The 18800-nt window shown below is 50.1% G+C and overlaps 4 protein-coding genes across 4 annotated transcripts; 1 reads left to right on the forward strand and 3 right to left on the reverse strand.

The window, feature by feature from the left end:
* Positions 1–20: 20 nt before the first annotated feature.
* RhiXN_11506 (DDE superfamily endonuclease) lies at positions 21–1733 on the reverse strand (the record flags this gene model as incomplete). The annotated part of the gene is made up of 4 exons (XM_043331321.1): positions 21–439; positions 500–659; positions 708–1113; positions 1162–1733. The coding sequence occupies 4 exons, from the start codon at positions 1731–1733 to the stop codon at positions 21–23; spliced, it is 1557 nt and encodes a 518-aa protein (XP_043184831.1).
* A 1782-nt stretch (positions 1734–3515) lies between these two features.
* Positions 3516–7880, forward strand: RhiXN_11507 (uncharacterized protein; the record flags this gene model as incomplete). The annotated part of the gene is made up of 8 exons (XM_043331322.1): positions 3516–4376; positions 4427–4757; positions 4808–5025; positions 5082–5995; positions 6074–7285; positions 7338–7535; positions 7596–7632; positions 7695–7880. The coding sequence occupies 8 exons, from the start codon at positions 3516–3518 to the stop codon at positions 7878–7880; spliced, it is 3957 nt and encodes a 1318-aa protein (XP_043184832.1).
* Positions 7881–8089: 209 nt separating this feature from the next.
* Positions 8090–12004, reverse strand: RhiXN_11508 (Fungal Zn(2)-Cys(6) binuclear cluster domain; the record flags this gene model as incomplete). The annotated part of the gene is made up of 15 exons (XM_043331323.1): positions 8090–8520; positions 8575–8642; positions 8696–8762; positions 8824–8960; positions 9026–9376; positions 9450–9576; positions 9645–9815; positions 9874–9890; positions 9943–10059; positions 10115–10823; positions 10883–10933; positions 10992–11485; positions 11537–11673; positions 11727–11734; positions 11779–12004. The coding sequence occupies 15 exons, from the start codon at positions 12002–12004 to the stop codon at positions 8090–8092; spliced, it is 3111 nt and encodes a 1036-aa protein (XP_043184833.1).
* A 6166-nt stretch (positions 12005–18170) lies between these two features.
* RhiXN_11509 (uncharacterized protein) lies at positions 18171–18656 on the reverse strand (the record flags this gene model as incomplete). The annotated part of the gene is made up of 5 exons (XM_043331324.1): positions 18171–18173; positions 18241–18275; positions 18327–18399; positions 18454–18497; positions 18554–18656. The coding sequence occupies 5 exons, from the start codon at positions 18654–18656 to the stop codon at positions 18171–18173; spliced, it is 258 nt and encodes an 85-aa protein (XP_043184834.1).
* Positions 18657–18800: the final 144 nt, after the last annotated feature.

The following is an 18800-nucleotide window of genomic DNA, read 5'->3' on the forward strand; positions in this document are numbered from 1 at the left end:
TTAAAACGTGACTGATCAATTTACGGCGGACAGATCTGATCCATACACCGAGCACGGAACGCCCGCCCTTCGACAAGAACGTGTTTGTTGATATTTGCTCCCGGGCCTGCATCAAGATCACTCTCGTGGTCCACCCAATCGTAATTACCTCCCGCCTCTATAAAAGCATCTGCCTCTCCACTAACGGTATTGTGTAGGTCATAGCAGATGTTATGAAGAACCATCAATGCCTCAATTGTATGGTAAAGCATCTCCAGGTCTCCGATTTCCCCCATCATAACCAAGGACGGAAATCGGGATTTGAGTTGACCAAAGGTATGTTCGACTAGCACACGCGCCCTGGAAATTTGGCAATTAAACTGTATTTTACGCGCACAATCATCCCCTTGTCGCTCGTTACGAGCAAACGGGGTGAGCACAAACCAACTGAGTGGATATCCTATTGGATCGGTAAGTGAGTGTAAACCAAATGCTAAGTGATCACTAATCACTAACGTACCTCCATCTGCCAGTAGAAATTTGCCGTTGCTGAAGTGCGCGTGGCGATGACTCCAAACAAACGACTGCTTCCATATGTAAGAGTCGTTCTTTGACCCAGGGAATCCAGTCTCATAAGCAATAAACCTTCCCTCGTGGTCTACAATGGCTTGTATATTTGTCTATCAATTAGTCAGTGCCTATTTCCTCGTACTGATCTAAATACTCACCGCAATCGTTCCTTTTCTAGATCGGAATGCCTCTTTGGACCCAGCAGGGCGCTTTGCCAAGTCAATCAACGAACCATCTAATATACCAATGATCCCGTTCAACCCACAGGTCTCCCGAAAAGCGAGTTTGATCTCTTCTTTACGTTCGGCACTTGGCCATCCGACACACGACAATCCAAAAATCCGAATTGCATATGTCACTCGTTCGCAGTAAATTGGGACTGAGCCTTTCCCAACCGAGGTAAGTAACGCCGTAAAATCTCCTCGTGAACCCATGGAACCAAAGCGAATGAGAAACGCCCCCAGTTGATGGAATACCGGACGTTGCTTGCGCCCACCATGGTCCGCGAACACTTCATTGGGTCGAATTAAATCCACTAACGACCAAAACGTTCTTTTAGACATTCTAATAAATTGGTAGGTTATAGACTTCTGTAGGAAGACAATAACTTACCTGAATACAATGCGAAAGTCGTGCTCAGGCAAGTCCAGTGCCATGTCAAAAAAATTATTCTGGCGAGGTTGACTAGAGATCGTGTAGGGTATGCGTCGACGAATAGCACGACCAGTGGGCCGAATGCGGCCCGCCCCAAGCGGAGGATGATTACTTTGATGTGAGTTATGTCGATTGTTATGAACGTGGACTACTCCGGGGTTATCATTGGTAGCCTCCTCCTCGCCCTCGCCTTCTTCGTGATCAAGTTCCTGGAGAGCCAAGTAGCAAAGACGCTGTAATGGTCCGTAGGCAAAGACCGCGTCGTTTGCAATATTCCCCTCAAGCCCAACGCGGAGCTTCGCCATCCACTGGAGACGGTCCCGAACCAAAGACACCGGCGCGCGAGCTTGTTGATTGTACGCAACCCCTTCCTGAGTGTACTGGGTTTGCTGGTGAGCACGCATCCCCCTCAATCTATCCCTCAGCTGTTTTGCCTGGTGTTGCTGACGATTTTGGGTTGCAATTACTTGTGCCAGAAGCTGAGCAGTACCTTGCTCTTCTTCTAAAGCAAAGCTAAGAAGATTGGCCATGGACGTGGGACAAGACGATAGGAAATAAGCACAGAAGATCCGGTAGGTAGGTTTCCGGTCTTATCGAGTCAGGTGCAGCTGAGAACACGGTGAGCGGTGGATATATGCGTGCAAACAACCGAACAAGAGCGAAGAAGGTAGACGAGCGGTGTTAAGCGCTCAGAGTGACTGATAGAGTATGAGTTACGAAAGTGGTCACACCTAACCAAGCTGCCAGTGGCTGCGAATGTTACATGTATTTAAACACAGAATATACATAAAAAACAATCGATTGACACAAAACGAGCAAATGAAACCGTCACGCTCGGTGTATCTGTGGACAAACGACATAAAGCCAATCGAGTAAAAGGACAAAACGAATATCTAGGGGCTTGGAAACGCGCCAAGAGCTGCGGTGCCTGGATTGGAACCCTTACACCCCTTCCAGCTGACAGAGAACCGACTCACCCGACACCGAAGCCTCCAGGCGGGTTCGGGACCCGTTCGCAACCCGTTCTGGACCCGGTTTATAACCTTATTAGCGATTTATATATACGTCTACGTTCAAATTGGCGTTGCTCAAAGTAGAAGAGTGACCGAATTGGTAGTCCGTCCACGTTCTTCCCCGAATTGTTGGATGACTCGATGTGCATAACTTGATTCGGTGAGTTTAGACTATAACCCTTTGCCTGTGTGTGTCTCTTTCTTTCGCGGAGTTTAGGTACTTTCCGCCGGGCTTGTGCACGGGTGGTGTGAAGCGTCGTGGTGTATCCGTACAGTTTGCTTTGGAATTGATTTTCTGGATGGGACGTCCAGGGAGAGGACGGTTAGGCTGGGTGAGCGACCAAGATAGTGCATTCGAATTCTTACTTGTCCTAGAATATCCGGAATGCACTCGGAAAGTAATGAGAATACCGGCCCAGGGTGTATTTCACAGAGCCAGATTCAAGAGCAAGAGGTCCTTACGACCCTAGATGTCTTACACCATCTTCATTTCGAGTAAAAATATCTACCGGCCACATTTGAAAGCCGATTCCTCACAAAAACAACCCATCGAATTGAATAATATTTATAATTACGCTCGCGATCAGTGGAGGCTCTGTCAGCACCCGCGACGGAACTTCCCGACCTGGGAGTCTGATTCCATAAGTTAGGAGATCGCACAAGCCCCGATCGCGGTCAGAATGGCCGAGATGGTGTAAGTTTTGAGGACTATGACGTGCATATTGTGGTCAAAAAAACAAGTTTCATTGTGAGGCCGTCTTTCCTGTTTCACACGAGGCGCCCATACTGGACCGAGTCACTTTGGAGTGTTCTTGCGACGGTATCAAAATCGAAATAATACAATAAAGGTTAACAGCTGTGACTCGCAAGCAGAGCAGACAGAGTGGCATACAAGGACCGATACCTGGCGCTTGAGCCGGCGACCGATCTGTCACATGTTCAGAAAATCGGATGAGTCATGCCGATCGAGGCGGAAGAGATAAAAACGCAAGGCAGGAAGAGGGACTGGTCGGTTTGAGATAGTGGCCAAGTAGCACGTGACCAAGAGTTTTGCTCGCTAATTTTGAAGTTTGTCGAATTTTGGTTTCGGTGCGCCACGACTAGGGCTCTTTGCGACTTGTCTCGCGCCTTTTCTTATCTATAGATAGAGTAAAGTTTGTGAGTGTCTAGGATCGAGGAGGGAAGAGGTTGGACTAAAGCATAGGAGCAGGAGTGAAATAGTTTGTGTAATTGTTTGGGTTAATTGTGAGTGAGGAGTGGAAAGTCGGGTGAGTGATGTGCTGATGGATGTGCAGTGGAATGTCTGCGGTTGCGCAACCGACGATCGACTTGACGGGGACCGACGATGAATGGGCTGGCCAGGAACGCGAGTCTAAGCGCCAACGGACGTCTACGCTGCCGTCCCAGCCGACTGGAGCATCCCAGGTGGCTGCTGTGTCCGCACCCGTCACACCCGCACCCTCTGGGCCCTCGACACCCACCAATGGCGCACAGACTCAAGCGCCGACGTGGACACAGCCTGCAGCATATCCCCAGTGGTATGGGCAGTACCCACCGCCCGGGACCCCTGCCTATCCGTACGGAGCATACTATCCTGCCTATCCGCCTCCCTCTGCCTACCCGCCTGGGACGACTGGGACGAACCCATGGACTGCGGGTGTCCAGAAGAACACTGCCATCGACCTCACTGCCACTCCTTCGCCCCCTACCGCTGCACCCACACCCACTGCCCCTGTGTCTGTGTCTGTGTCTCCCTCCAGCGCACCCACACCCCCAGCAGCGTCTACCTCAACTCCCGCTCCCAAGCTCGAGGGACGCACCGTAATGTGCATCGGCGAGATCTCGGTCACCGCTCTTATCCTGTACCCTATCCGCTACCTTGCCCCCTCCAACACCGCCTCCGATGCCACTCCCGCCACAGCTACCATGCCTGCGACATGCATGGTAAAGCTACGTTACGATGCCTCCAAGAAACGCATGGCTTCCGTGGTAGGCACCAGCTCCACCGACCAGACCATCAACATCGCCAGTCCCACCACCGCTGCAGGCCCCGGCGAGGACTTTGGCGTCGTTGACCAAAAGGCCGCAAATGTCCTCGCACCCCTCATGGAGCGTGGTCTTATCCGCACAGAGGCCAAAGTAGTCAAGGGCTCCGAAAATGTGCGCCCTTTTCCTTGTTTGACCGTTGCTTGCTCATTCTCTTTCCCCAGCCCTCTATTCTCCCGCTCAAGATATTATTATTTACTCCCAAGGGAAACATTCCTACAATATCCCAACACCTCTCGGGCCAGTCCCTCTACCTCGAACACCCCTGCATCCCATACAACCCTGCCGATCACCGAGACAATCCCCCGTACGAGAATCCGCACAACCCACCCCCGGGAGGCTATCGCATGCGCAACAACATTGGCAGCTCCGCTCCCGGTCGATGGAACCACTCGACGACTGCAACAGGAACCAGCGTTGAAGTCCAGCGTAGCCAAGTCGACGAAGTCTTCAAGAGTTTGATGAGTGGCGATGATCTTGATCAGAATGAAGCAGGTGCGCGACTTGTCTTTCCGACCTTGGCTATCCCACTCACTCTTGTCCAGGCATCAACGTGGCCACACAGCTCTACCCTCACCAGAAAGAAGCACTCACTTTTTTGCTCGAGCGCGAAAGGGAGCTCAAGGCTCCCAAGAGCCGCGCAGCCTCGCTCTGGACCACACGTAAAGATTCCAAGGGGCGTACGACATGGTACAACATTGTTACGCAAAAAGAAACCCGAAGAGAACCTTCAGAGTGCAAAGGTGCCATTTTGGCCGACGATGTACGCCTCGGATGTAACCCAGATTGGTCGCGAATATGTACTGACGTTGCGGATAGATGGGTCTAGGCAAAACGATCAGCGTTGTTTCGCTCATTGCCCGAACGCTCCCTTCTGCGCGTTCCTACGGGGGCGCCTCGATGCATACACCAGCTCCGAAGCCAGTCCCGGTCGCCCCGGCCGCGCCTGCCGCCCCCTTTACCGCCGCGCATTTCGCAGGAAGCGTATGGGGCATGCCATCCGTCAGCGCCTCTTCCTCCTCCAACTCGAAATCATCCGGAACTAGCACGCCCACCCCGGTACAAGATCCCAACAAGGACAAGGCCAAATCGCGCACAGCGGTTGAAGACGCGCAACGCGCGGCGCGCTTGAAAACCACGTCGCGCGCAACCTTGATTGTCTGCCCGCTCTCGACGGTTGCCAATTGGGAAGACCAGTTTAGGGACCATTGGGCTGGGGAAGTGGTGATCGTGGGCGGGAGCCCCGGCGGGCAGGTGATGCCGGCCCAGCCGATGCCCGGCGGACAACCCGGCTTTGCGCCCCATGCGGTGATCAGCGGAAGTGCGCACACAGGCGCGGAGCGGATCCGCGTCTATGTCTACCACGGCGCTTCGAGACGACCCGATCCTGCGTACTTGGCCGATTTCGACGCGGTGATTACGACTTATAGCACCCTCGCCGTCGAGTACTCTCGTCAGGTCAAGAGCCTCGAGCCGATTCGGGCTGCACAGGCCCAGGCGCGCCAGGAGGAAGACGATGAAGACGATGACGATGGAGAAGGGAGCGATAATAGTGCGAGCAGCGATGGGATCGAGGAGACCGACCAGTACGGCGAGGTCATTGGTTCGGCGCGGAAAAAGGTCAAAAAGGGCGTCAAGAGAAAGAAGCCTGGTGCGATGTTTACCGTCGGTCCCGAGGCGACTAGTCCATTGCAGAGCGTCAACTGGTTCAGGATTGTATTGGACGAAGCTCAGTAAGTTCGCTTTCCCTGTCTCCTCTCCTTCACCCTTCCACTCGCTTGCCGCTCGAGGCGCTGATTCGGTTGTAATAGCTCGATCAAAGAACCAACGACAATCGGGAGCCGAGCGTGTTGCGATCTCATTGCCGACAGGCGCCTGTGCTTGACCGGGACACCCGTGCAGAACAAGCTCGACGACGTGTACGCGCTACTCAAGTTTATCCGACTCGAGCCGTTTGATGACAAGGCGGTATGGACCGAATACATCGGCGGGCCTGCCAAGTTTGGCCAGCCGCTCGGAATCGCGCGGCTCCAGGCGATCATGAAATCTATCACGCTCAGGCGCACCAAGGAGACCAAGAAACCCGACGGGACGCCCATCCTCAGCCTTCCGACCCGGCGCGACGAGCTGCGCTTGCTCCAGTTCGAGGCCGAGGAAAAGGCCGTGTACGATTCGTACTATACGCAGTCCAAGGCCGAGTTCAACCAGCTGTCCAAGACGAACCAGGTCATGAAGAACTATGTCGGCATTTTGCAAAAGATTCTGCGTCTGCGCCAGATTTGCGATCATTACGAGCTGGTCAAGGGTAAAGACGAGATCGCACCCCTGGATTACGATGCCGTCTTGAAAGCGATCGTCGAAGAAGGGCTGAACCTCTCCCGCGCGACGGCCGTGTTTTCGGTTTTGAGAGATTGCGGCACGGCACAGTGCGTAGAATGCCAGACCGAGTTGGCGTCTGCCCCACCGGACGCAGCCGAGGCCGACGCGCTCGAGACGGACGCCCGAAGACCGGGGCGAAAGCCTAAAGGGCCGGCGGGGGTCAAGTCCCAGGCCGGGACACGACAGAACAGCCCGTCGGGGCCGGTGCCTGTCGTAACCCGATGCCAGCACCTGTACTGCATCGACTGCTTCCGAACGAGCGTGTGCCCCGGATGGCCCAAGGTCCAGCCCAACTCTCAGCGCCCGTGCTCGACGTGCCAGACGATGCTCGTCGCGGCTGTGGATGCGATCCAGGTGCAACCCGATGCGGCGATGACCCCGGAACAGCTCATGGCCGGATCCGCGACCAAGCAGAAACGTAAAGAGCCTCGCAAAAAGGGCGGCCCGCTTCAGAGTGCGAAACATTCGACCAAGATCAAGGCGTTGATTGATGATTTGATGCCGTTTTCGAGGTCTAATCCTTATTCGATTAATTATGATCCGTCGAGCGTCGAGGTGCAGAATGTAGACAAGAATGGTAATGTCGTTGATGATGGGCCCACCAAGAGTGTAGTATTTTCACAGTGGACAAGCATGTTGGACAAGTGAGTCATTGGTTTGTTCTGCTCTGGAGAAAAGGACTGATATTGGCACCAGGATCGAAGATGCGCTCGAAGAGGCCGCTATTCGATTCTCTCGACTGGACGGGACAATGAGGCGTGAAGAACGATCGCGCGCGATGGACGCACTCAAGCTCGACCCGAGCTGTGAAGTTTTGCTCGTCTCGCTCCGCGCGGGAGGTGTCGGTCTCAACTTGACGGCTGCACGAAGAGTCTACCTCATGGATCCTTATTGGTATGCTTTTTTTTTTTGGCGGATTCCTCTTGCCGATCACCAAAGCTGACCAATAAACAGGAATCCGGCGGTCGAGAACCAAGCGGTCGATCGAATCGTAAGTCATCGATAATCGGCTCTAGCGTACTTTATTGACGATAATTAATTCAATTAAATTAGCATCGGCTGGGCCAAACCAAGCCCGTCACAACGATCAAACTCATCATTGAGAACACGATCGAGGCGCGTTTGCTCGAGGTGCAGAAGCGCAAGATCGAGTTGGCCAACATGACGCTGGGTGTACAGCTCTCCAAGGCGGACCAGGCTCAACGTCGTTTGGAGGAACTGAGCGTATTGTTCAAGTAGTGTGATAGTTAGATCTGATCGTGTTTCGTTTCCCCCCGATTTCGACATTGTTCTCACCCTTCATTGTAATATATAGTTTCAGGATTGAAAGCGCGGGGCATAGGATAGGGTCACTCCTTTTTATAAACAATGCTGATAATGCTACAGTACACAACGAAATGAAGACTCCTCTGGAAATAGACTGTAAAAAAAGCAGAATGAATAGCATGTCACCATATTTGTGTCTCGGTAGAATTGGGATCATACTGTTGTGGGATCACGAACGCCTCCAGCCCAAACTGAGAGAGCGCCGCATCGCCCAAGCTTGACTCGGAGAGCCACACGGGCACCTCTTGTCCAGGCGCAAGCTCAAATCCTTGAAGATATGGCTCGAATTCTTGACCGGGGTTCATCATACCATTGGCCATGAGGAACGCGGCGGGAGAAACCGAGTTATCAGGATGTGTGCCGGGCGAAGCGCCGGTAAACTGTTGCGGCGAGCTTGTATCGCTATACGAGGTACCTTGAGGTGAAGCTCCAAACATAAGAGGTGGGTTGCCGGCGCGGTCCACTGGTCCCGCGGGACGTGGTGGAAGCACCCTGCGCCGTCGCGCCGACCGCAACATAAGACGCAGGCTGCGGGCATACCGCCCAGCGGGTACTGCCGAGCCCATTAGAATCACAAGCCAACGCTCAGTTGGAGAATTTGACCTACTATTGGAAAGCAGATGTACAAGATCTTCAACAGTCGACATAATAGCATTGGGATCACATTCTTGAGGACTGTATATGCACTTTAGCTCCTATCTATAGAGCGAGCTCATATTTAGACTTACAATAGACGAGCTAGACGTATCAAAAAGGATGCCGCAAAAGTAGCGGTTACATGGGTAAAATGAACAGCTGACGAGGGGAAGATCAGCGTTGGGCGCTACGCCCCACAGCAAATCAAGTAATAACATACCATATTTCAGACCTTCACGATAAGTTACCGAACGAATACAGTTATCCAAACCACGCTTAGCGAGCCTGATCGCACGCTGCGCAACGATCTTTTGCTCCATGGGCATCCGGGCTACATCCTCTGGCCCACGTATGCCCCTGTACCGAAACAAGCGCCACGTCAATTGGGATTTCAAACAAACAAACAAAATGTAGATCGTTACCTTAGTACAGTCGCATTGTGATACAACTCTCCGAAATCCCTTTGGATCATTAAACTTTGCCGATAAAACGCCGCGTCCTCGTATTTTTGGGAAAAGAGATGATCCCACTCCTCGTACCAGGTACGAAAGTCCGACTCGGCCTGGTGCAGCACCTTGTACACGCGGTCTTCGACAGGACCTTCGTAAGGTGCCAACTGGTTGTGAAGGCGCTCGCGTAAAACCATGAGTTCGACCATGGAAACGAGCCGCATGTCGTCTTGAATCGAAAGGGGATGCCGTAGAATGTCCCTGCATCGTGCGATGGATTCGTCATCTCGCAGGATTGCGGGACGACCTGTCCCGAACGATATCCTATCAACCACGGGGAGAACAGGGGGATGTTCATCCACATAGAAGGTGCATGTGAAAGCACAAGCTGACTCACTGATGCTCGAATAGGAACAAGACAAACCACGTTCGGGCAGAAATGACAAGTTGTCTTTCCTCTTGCGATACCAGTATCTTCCCCGCGCGCATACGTTTGTGTAAACGTGGCCATGCCTTGTGCATCCCTTTACAAGGCAATACCCTTTAATTCCGAGCTTTCCAACCCCACAAAAGTGTGAATCCCCACACTTACCTATTTCTAGCCCCATCCTGACCGCATGTCCTCCAGGAAGCCATCCATTCGTGGACCAGCCCGATACTAGGACCATCGCTTGAACAGCTTCCTGACGAACCACTGGGGTAAATAACGTATGCCGTGATATCTCTTCTACCTCTGCTCGGCATTTTTGGTAGGTCTCACTCTCTGGGGAATGGGTTCGTTAATTTAACTGGGTGGCGATAACAAGATATGCGAAGCTTACCTCCACCATCTCGAACCCTGTAATACTGAGTGAGCGACGATCGGGGGGAGCAGATGCAATCGGACATACCTAGCAGCAACCATACAGATCGTGTTGACGCAAAAAGGAGACCGAGAATGCAGAGCGTCATAAGTATCAACTGCCATATCGAATACCGGCAAAAAGGTTGAACACCCGCGATAGAAGCTAGTTTAACCCCGGTTGGTCCACCCGCATTTGTACATTCTTTCATTCAACTTACATCGCAAACAGTTCCCTCGCCTCTTGCTCGGTAATTATCCCTTTAGTCACCACATCCGGAAACGCATGGTCCGGCGCCTGCAAATCCTCGTGCTTAGTCTTTCTGCGCTTCGGCGGTCGAGGTTCGTCGACCTCGGGTTCTCTGTCGCCAAGGCTTCCTCCTTGTTTGGAAATGCTGCCCCGTTGTCCAGTGCGAGTGGTCGAGGGTTCAGAAGGGCCGGCGACAGGTGAAGCACTTCGGGTCCGACCACCCATCTCTCGTTCCTGGCGTTCTGCCAGTCCGCGGAGGACTTCGATCGGTGCGACAAGACCTTGTGTTGGGAGCTCGCCCTCGTCGTCGGAGCTATCGGCGGAGGTAACGTTGGATGAAGGAACGGCTCCTCCTGGGTGGCGTTGAGGTGGGGGTGGGAGGGGGTGAGGCGGATGTAACTGTTGCTGATGTGCATAGCTATGATCGTTAGACATGGAGTACTGAAGATGGTGCTGTTGATGCTGGTTGTGGTTATGATGTTGTTGTTGGTGCTGCTGGTTTTGGTGTTGTTGTTGGTGATGCGAGTACTGCTGCTGGTGCTGTTGATGGTGTGACTGTGTATGCGATACATAGCCACCATCTGAATGATACCCGCCGTGATGCGAGGGCGCTGGTTTGGGTCCTGAATGTAGATGGCCACGTTGGGGAGATTCGGAGGCAGAAGGTGACCGATTGGCGTCTAATAATACGAGCGTGAGACATTTAGAACTTTCTGGGTCATCCCAATTGAATACATACATGAATACCCCTGTTGAAGATCACCTTGCGAGTGCTGACGGTTTGGCATGCCTGGAGACAATACGACTGCGTTGAGTAAGGAGAGAGGGAGGAGTAAGTGCCTTATTACCGTTAGTCCCGCCGTTCTCTGAGATACTCCCGTCCCCGTACGAATACGATCTCGAATTTTGCGGGTGCTGCTGATGGGAATGCTGCTGTCCATGGTGGCCTCGTTGAGCCATGGCCAATGTTGTGGCGGCGGCCATGTCGCGCTCGCTTGTTTCTCGTGGATGAGAATGCGAGTGAGAGTGATGATGCTGAGGTTGGTTATGGGAGTGATGCTGAGACTGGGACATCTGGGGAGGCAGGGCCATCGGTGGGTGGAAACCAGCATAACCTGTGGCATTAAGGCTCGGGCTGAAAGGAGAAGGAGAAGGATGGATCTGAGGTGTTTGGGTGGAAGCGGTCGTAGCTGAAGATGGGGAAGGAGCCGAGTTTGAAACTGGGGCCTGCGGAACTGTTGGCTGTTGTTGTTGTTGTTGTTGCTGGTTGCGCAGCGTTGATACAAGCTCGGAGAGAGTATGTTGTATTGAAGAAACCTGATTCTCCAAAGATCGAATGCGTCTGGGAAATTGTATTAATTGATTACTGAATGGTCAGCAGGATCAAACGTACTCTAATCCCTGCTCGGTGGCCGCACTGACTTCCCGCGCTGGTTTCTCAAACATACACTCGATGTGGGCATGGCGGCAGCGCTTGCACGGCGGATTGTCTGCTCCCTCACATCGCATCTTTTGTTTGCGACAAGCATTCTGTGTCTGGGATCAACACTATCGTATGCCAATATCAAATCCGAAATACTCACGCAAGCACCTAGGTGGGAGAGACGTGGCAAGGATAGTGAGCAGCAGACACACCCAGATGAAACGCAAGGCACATACGGGGCACACGATTGAGAGGTTTGTGGGGCTTGATCGGTTTGTCGGGGTCCTGTGTGGTGCTCCCATTGGTCGGTGGTGGTGGATTCCCATTGGATGGGGCAGAGACAGTTGGAGTAGGCAATCCATTGCTGCCATTCTCTTCAGGACTCTCGATCGTCTCTGGTTCGCGCTCGCGCTTGCGGACGGGGTTGTCAGCAGGCATGATGGTCCGGACAGTCTGGGTGCGCTGGCTGTGCTGATCACTCATCGGAAGTTATATGCAGGACCAAGCTTAAGCTTAAGGTCGAGGAGAGACGGGGGCGGACCGGCGAGGTGGCCAGCTCCGACTGGGCGTATATACCAACGTTACGTCCGGAGAATATGGCAATCCAAGCGATTCCAAGTGTTCGGCAGACGCGTGCTTCTTCTGATTACCGCATGTGGTCACAAATACCATTCAGTCCCTTGACCCTGCCCACCCCATCCCATCCCATCCGTAAATATCTCGGTCGTTTTATTCCATAGAAATCATATGCTGCCATGACTTGCAATTGATCATCTAAACCCCCCGTGGCACGTACACACATTTTGATTCCCCTGCGTTTTCTGCTCGATTCTCAGTCCTGGGGTTAGTGTGCCTTGTTGATTACAATTTCAGACTCAGAAACTTGGTGCCACACCCTCGGAGTGTTGTTCGACCTCTTCGGCCATCCTCCTTCTTCCTTGCTGCCTCGGACCATCCCAGCGATGCCACATGAGCGATCATCCATTCTTCAATCTATCCTGTCGATCTGACCAAGCAGCATTCTCGAACTACCGATCCTATTCTTTACACCACCGCCGATGATCCTATATTCAAATAATCAACGTTTCTTTCTCATCGCCAGGACGATCCTATTTTCATCGGCTTTTCATCATTTGATCATTCCTGTCACAGGTAACTAATCCCATAAATAAAAGCCGCCCACCGGCCATAGAACCACGTGATCCTACACTGGATAAATTAAGTCATTCCCCCTACGGATCGTGGGGTAAACACGAGGTTTTATAGGCTATGTATCATGGTTCTCCATGCTTCCCTCATCTCGTGTCGATTTGCTTTCTACGACGTAAAGCTAGTTGTGATCGGCTCGCCGGACAAACTCGATCTCCGGATTGCACACCCTGCCATACTCGATAACGATATCTTGTGAAAGGTCCCGTTACCCTTACAATTAGTCGCCTGAATCCCGCTCACATGAGCACCGAAACACATTTCTTGTCACGCTCGTATACTTCACCTTGAAGATCAAGGCAAGAAACGAATGTATTGATTAAATTTATATCCTGATTTGTATTGTTCTAGTACCGGAGGTTCATCTACACCGGCAAATGTGACGATATCGATTTAGCACACGGGTACATCAACGGCCTTGGTCATCCTGGATATTAACTGTCTGCTCTTCACCGCGTATGTGTGGCGCAAACGGAGGCATATCCACCCGTATATATCTCAATTCCGTCAATCCCACTATGAACACATTTCTAGTTCACACACGTCCATATCTGAGTCCGTTTGTATGCCTATATATATACCCTCCGCATTCGCTCGTTTGCAAACTGCGCGGCATCATAGCTTGCCCGCAGCCCATTACAATTCACCGGTACCGCCATGCTACGATCGGCCGGCCACCTTTCCCCTCACCAGCAGCCCTCGGCTACAAACTTATGACGTTACATCCACCTAATAAGTTAACAAATCGAGCAATGTTCTAAACTCGATCGACCTCCCCGTGTCTCATCCCGTACGACGAAACACGAGTTCCGCTCCGCTTGGTTCGGTTGGCCGAGGGGGTCGGAATGGAATAACCTTCAAATGAAATACACGCGCGCCATCCGCATTAGGATATGCCCAATAAATAAGCGTTAAATGATGTTCCTGATCAAAGAGAAAAAAGTTTTTCTAACAAGCTTGGGGGACTAGGACTTGAACGACTCTTTGCTGGTACGAAGTGATTTAGTGCGCACCCCCTCCCTCGTCCCGGCCGATTGGACGATCGAGAGTGCCCCTATTCACCATAGAGACCGGCGGACCAAGTCAAATGTTTAAGTCTTCTAAATTATATTGATGAGCAATAAAGAATCCTATATTCAGCCCTCACCAGAACGGAAGGTGTTAACTTTGATGCGGGTGAGTAATCCTTAGATGTCTGCAGTGGCTATAGTATAACCTTGGCTATGATAGAACCGCTCATCTAAGCCAGGGATATCAACTCCACCTCTACTCCGAGTATTGTTCCCTGTTCATCCTCCACAACCGGTAAACGGACTCGCCACTACCACAAGGGCACTGTACTTCCCAAACTCGTAGCATACAGCCCATACATGCGGCCCCGAAACCTCGTGCCCGTATGGCCATTCGCTTCGGATCGCCGGATTGTCAATTAGATAATGGTAGCCGGACTTGACGACTTTGGGTATATCTGTCTAATGGGTTGATGCTAGTTGGACGTGCGCGGTATTCGCTGAACGGGCCAAATTGTATTGTGTTGTTCCTAGGTGAGTCAATTAACGAGAGTCGGATTCGGCAAGCGAGCTAGACACCTTGCGTTTAGATCATGAAAAAGCCGCCACGATTGTCTTGTCGTTTTGGAAATGCGATCATTATGCTTTCATGATCGCGTGTACATATTGTCTTATCCATGTGGTGCTATATAGTAGACACTAGTAATCAAGCTCTTCATTTTGAAAATCAAGCCTATGTTTGACATACCCATTCCAAACTCGTCCAGACTACGCCAGTTGATTGATTACAGTGGAGGGGCGAAGTCATTCCTGAGAACTTCCGCACAACGTCGGCTATGTATGTTTTCAGGAGACAAGCCGACTGTTCTGGAAGTATCCAACTAGTTCAGCCGGTTTGTTTGGCAAATGAGCTTTTCTAGGTGCGTACGACTGTTTTAATTTGGTTGATGTGTTTATCCAGAAATTCACAAGATGACAGCCGTCCTCTTTTGGGTACTTCGGTGATGATAGGGGTTACTGTCACTCTCTTCAGGTTTAACATCGACATATAACTATCCCCGTGTGGCATTTAAGTACGAGGTGGCAGATCTATGAAGTTAATCTTAACTGTTCACCATGCGTAAGTTTTCTTCTGAAAGCGCTTTCGCCGATTGTGAAAGGCAAGTATACACTAGGCACTTGGTAAGGGATAAGATAGGGGGCGTCCGACCTAGTTCCCCTAAAGTGGCGAACGTGGGTAGTGAATAAACTATTCGGGAGCAGTTTCAGCTCCGCTTACTTTACTTCTTTGATCCCTCGCCGCATTATTCCTAAAATATATGCTGGGCTGGTTTCCTATCTCTTAGCAGCCGCTAGAAGAAGAAACTCAATGGGCTTATTGTTCTTTTTTTTTTTGTCAATGGATTGGACTACTCTAAGAGTGAAGTTCGGAGCGCTGTTTGTGTATGTTTGGATTATTGTCTGAAACTGGGTTCACAAGTCTGAAGAAGGTTGCCCAGCCTTGAAGGACGTAAGGAAACCACGAAATTATGCTCTAAAATTCGAAAGAGAAGGTGATCTAGCAGAACCCAATAGTGTCGTCATGTACAATAGGCCAGCATACATGTACGTAAGCTGAATCGTGGCCGCAGTACTACGCATGTTTCACTCACTTGTTCCCCGAGCTCCCAAACTATACCCATTTTCATGAGCAGGTGGAGAGTGACTCTCTCACTCAAACGACTGTATTATAGCTTGAATTTTATCCTCTATCATGCCATCTTATTATAATTCAACAGAGCTGATCCTTTCAATAGCCTGAATCTGGTCAAGCAGTTGGTTGGTATGTACGTACTAGATGTCGCTATTCTTGCACCTCATCGAGGGGCCTTACTTACCCCGCCAACCTGTCCTACGTGCCTTCCGGGAACTTTATGTTAGGCTCTACACAGGGGAGTACCCATAGCTACCTCCCGACTACCGTTGAACGTTTTCCTGCGCGACCCGGCGCACTCGAGCCAAAGCGCAATGGCATGTGATAGGGCGATGGCCATAGCACCACAAGTAAGTGGCTTGCTCCTTTTTTAGATCGCTCTGCTAACACGCACCAGAAAAACTCCTTATCCAGCACGTTCGAGCCAGCCCTCTTGAGCTGCGGCCACTGTGAACTTTGTAGATGGATAGATAGTTTGAAGCATCCAAGCATGAGAATGCCGGCCAACGAAAGTGGGGTCAAGTACGCGCGATTTAAATAATAATCCAAGCCTGCATCGATGAAGGGTGTCATAAATATGCCATGTGAGTAATGTTATCTCAGAAGAAGGAACTAACCTTGGGGGTATCGCCGCTCGATCTCAAAGTTGACATTTGTTCATCGACCCCTGGCCACGGGTGATGCGCTCTCCTGGATATGTGTGCGATGCCTAGCGAAAACACACGCAAGAGACACGCGTCTGCTTTTAAATTAATTGAACCAATAATAATACTAGATATCATAATCAGGGAGTTCCTACTCTTAGAGAGCATGCAACTTGTCGATGTCTGAGAGCATTAGCTACCCATGGCTACGGCTTTTGTCATTAGCATCCAAAGAATATGTGAACATATTTAACACTCTCCTGGATTGAATAAGCCGCTTGCAATTAATTTGTCGAGTTTGCGTCTTTGTATACTGTAGGAAATTAAGGCCGAATCATGGTATGAAAATTTATTTCAACCTCAGCTATAGCTAATTTTTGCCGGTAAATCGCAGGCGGCAGTGAATCTCATGAATATATTGCTCAGGTAGCTTCAAAATTATCCAGTTCAAAGATTCAATGGCATACTTTTCATGAGCCCTTAAATCGATGTGCTTGTCGCGACGTTCGTTCAACCACCTCGGTCCTGTGTCCGGGAAAATTGAAATAAATTGTCAGCGCAATTTCTGACAATTCTTGTAAATGATGTTGTCGTATTAAGCTTGAATTCAATAACTTGAAGGACACTTTGTATTCCATTACTTGCCACTGGTTGACACGTGACTAAAGTGGCTATGACTGATCACCCAATATGGGTTTCTCGTGCATTTAGTGGAATCGAGCCCACTGACATGCAACCTACTAGTGTATAATGACAGCTCAAATACTATCACTGTTTTTAGCGCCTATTCTGATGTAGAGGCAATCCAACTATCATATTGAAACATTTGCTATTGGGCTGCATACCGGCGACTTCAATTAATTGTACTAGATAAGTGAGCCACCGAATAAACTTGGTAGCAATATTCAATGTATACAAATTGAAGCAGTTAACAGACTGCGGTATAATTATTAGGCTCTCGTAAGGTTTCTTGATATCGGTAGTAAACTGAACGTCATTAGCTATAGAATAGTAACGACTATATAGTCTCACAGAGTGGCAACAGAAACAAAAGTGAAAGAGCCATTCCAATAAATTAGTTATATGCACTTTCAGCCTATAGCCTCGGTAACGTTCTATAAATTCGTGCTGATAGTTAAACTTTATATCAGGAGCTCTCTAGAATGATTGAGCTCGTAATTTGATCGATGAGCAAGTTCCATGTCAGGAACCACAATTTTCATTGTTTGACCCCATTCTTCTGGTCCGCGTACTCCCTTTATCGAAAGAAGGGACCGAGAAACAGATATAGAAGTAGTTGACCAAATGAAATAAAAGAATAGGGCTGCTAAGGATGACTGGGATCCCATCTTTGTTGGTCAGCGTTTACAGAAGAGAAGTGACCAGCTTACCCTGGCGCGTATGCTCATTACCAAGCTCAAAAGCAAGGGTCCTTGCATTGTTATATATGATATACATCCGTCACGGATGATAAGCTGCGAGAAACGAGTTTTTGAATTCCTAAATAACTGTTAGTAGACGTTGAACCAGTGAAGCGTTTCCTGCTCGCCTCGGGGTTGAAATCCAAATATAAAGGAGAAGAAGAACAAGTATAGTGTGCAAAGCGATACTGTTCAAAAGCATAGCCCAGCTGTAATGTTTCTCGATAGAACATAAATTGTATTCGGGTAAATAACGAGCCCGGGCTGGTAGGTTTAGCCATCAATTAGCTTAAAATAAATATTTTTGCTTACTCATTTTAAGCGCTCCAAATACGGATAATAATACGATATCGATCACTAGATGTATTGTCCAGCAAGTCGATAACACCCAAAAAGCGGTTCGGTGACCGCCCCATATAGAGTATACCCGGGTGCATATTATGACTGCAATGCGTCAATAGCCGCATTCAATTGCTGTGTATTACTTAAATCACTCACATGTACCAACAGTAAGTAATAGAGGCTCAACTAGCGAGACGATGTTTAGCATCTCGTGGCAACTGACGAAGGATGTGAGTAAATGGATGTTTGCTTGTGTTAAAGAAGTTGTGCGAAAGAGGTACATTACTACTTACAACTTGAGGATTAACGGAGGAAGATTAGCTCGTACGGATAATGCTCAACCTTCCTGACTCACTTTGTCGTCTAAGTTCTTCCAATGCCCAGAGTTCACTAAGGCGATATAAATCATCAAGAGGAAACCTTTCTAGTATGATGGCTTACCTGCGCATATGAAAGATAATACTAGGGGGCATACGTATCGATTGATCAGGAATGCGCATTTGACTGGGCTCATCTGAAAAGGTTTTGTCTGAATTCCCTTATCGAAGATGAAGCACGTATAACTTACTTTAGCTGGCCAGACCAATTCAACTTCAGCGGCCAAAGTGAGGCCTAGATCGGCACGGTTGATTAGCGGTGACTTTTCGTGTGCACAACTGAAAGCTCACAGTGATCGTATAAGAGTAGCGCGAGTCCAGAAACAGTTACATATTGTGAGATGACCGTGTCTCTAACTATACGGCCTTCGGGTGTCATTTTAGGGTCAAGCATCCTCGGCACTCAGGTCCGGACGGGAGTCGTCGAGGTCAAGACTTGGGTGTTGGTATATATAGTCACTCACGCAAACAGCAAAAGGCATTCAAAACCAGGGGCTGTTACAGGGGCGTTAGTCCTACGCCTCATCATTCATTGGCA

The sequence above is a fragment of the Rhizoctonia solani genome, chromosome 12 (genome assembly GCF_016906535.1).
Source record: "Rhizoctonia solani chromosome 12, complete sequence".
NCBI classification, from domain to species: Eukaryota; Fungi; Basidiomycota; class Agaricomycetes; order Cantharellales; family Ceratobasidiaceae; genus Rhizoctonia; species Rhizoctonia solani.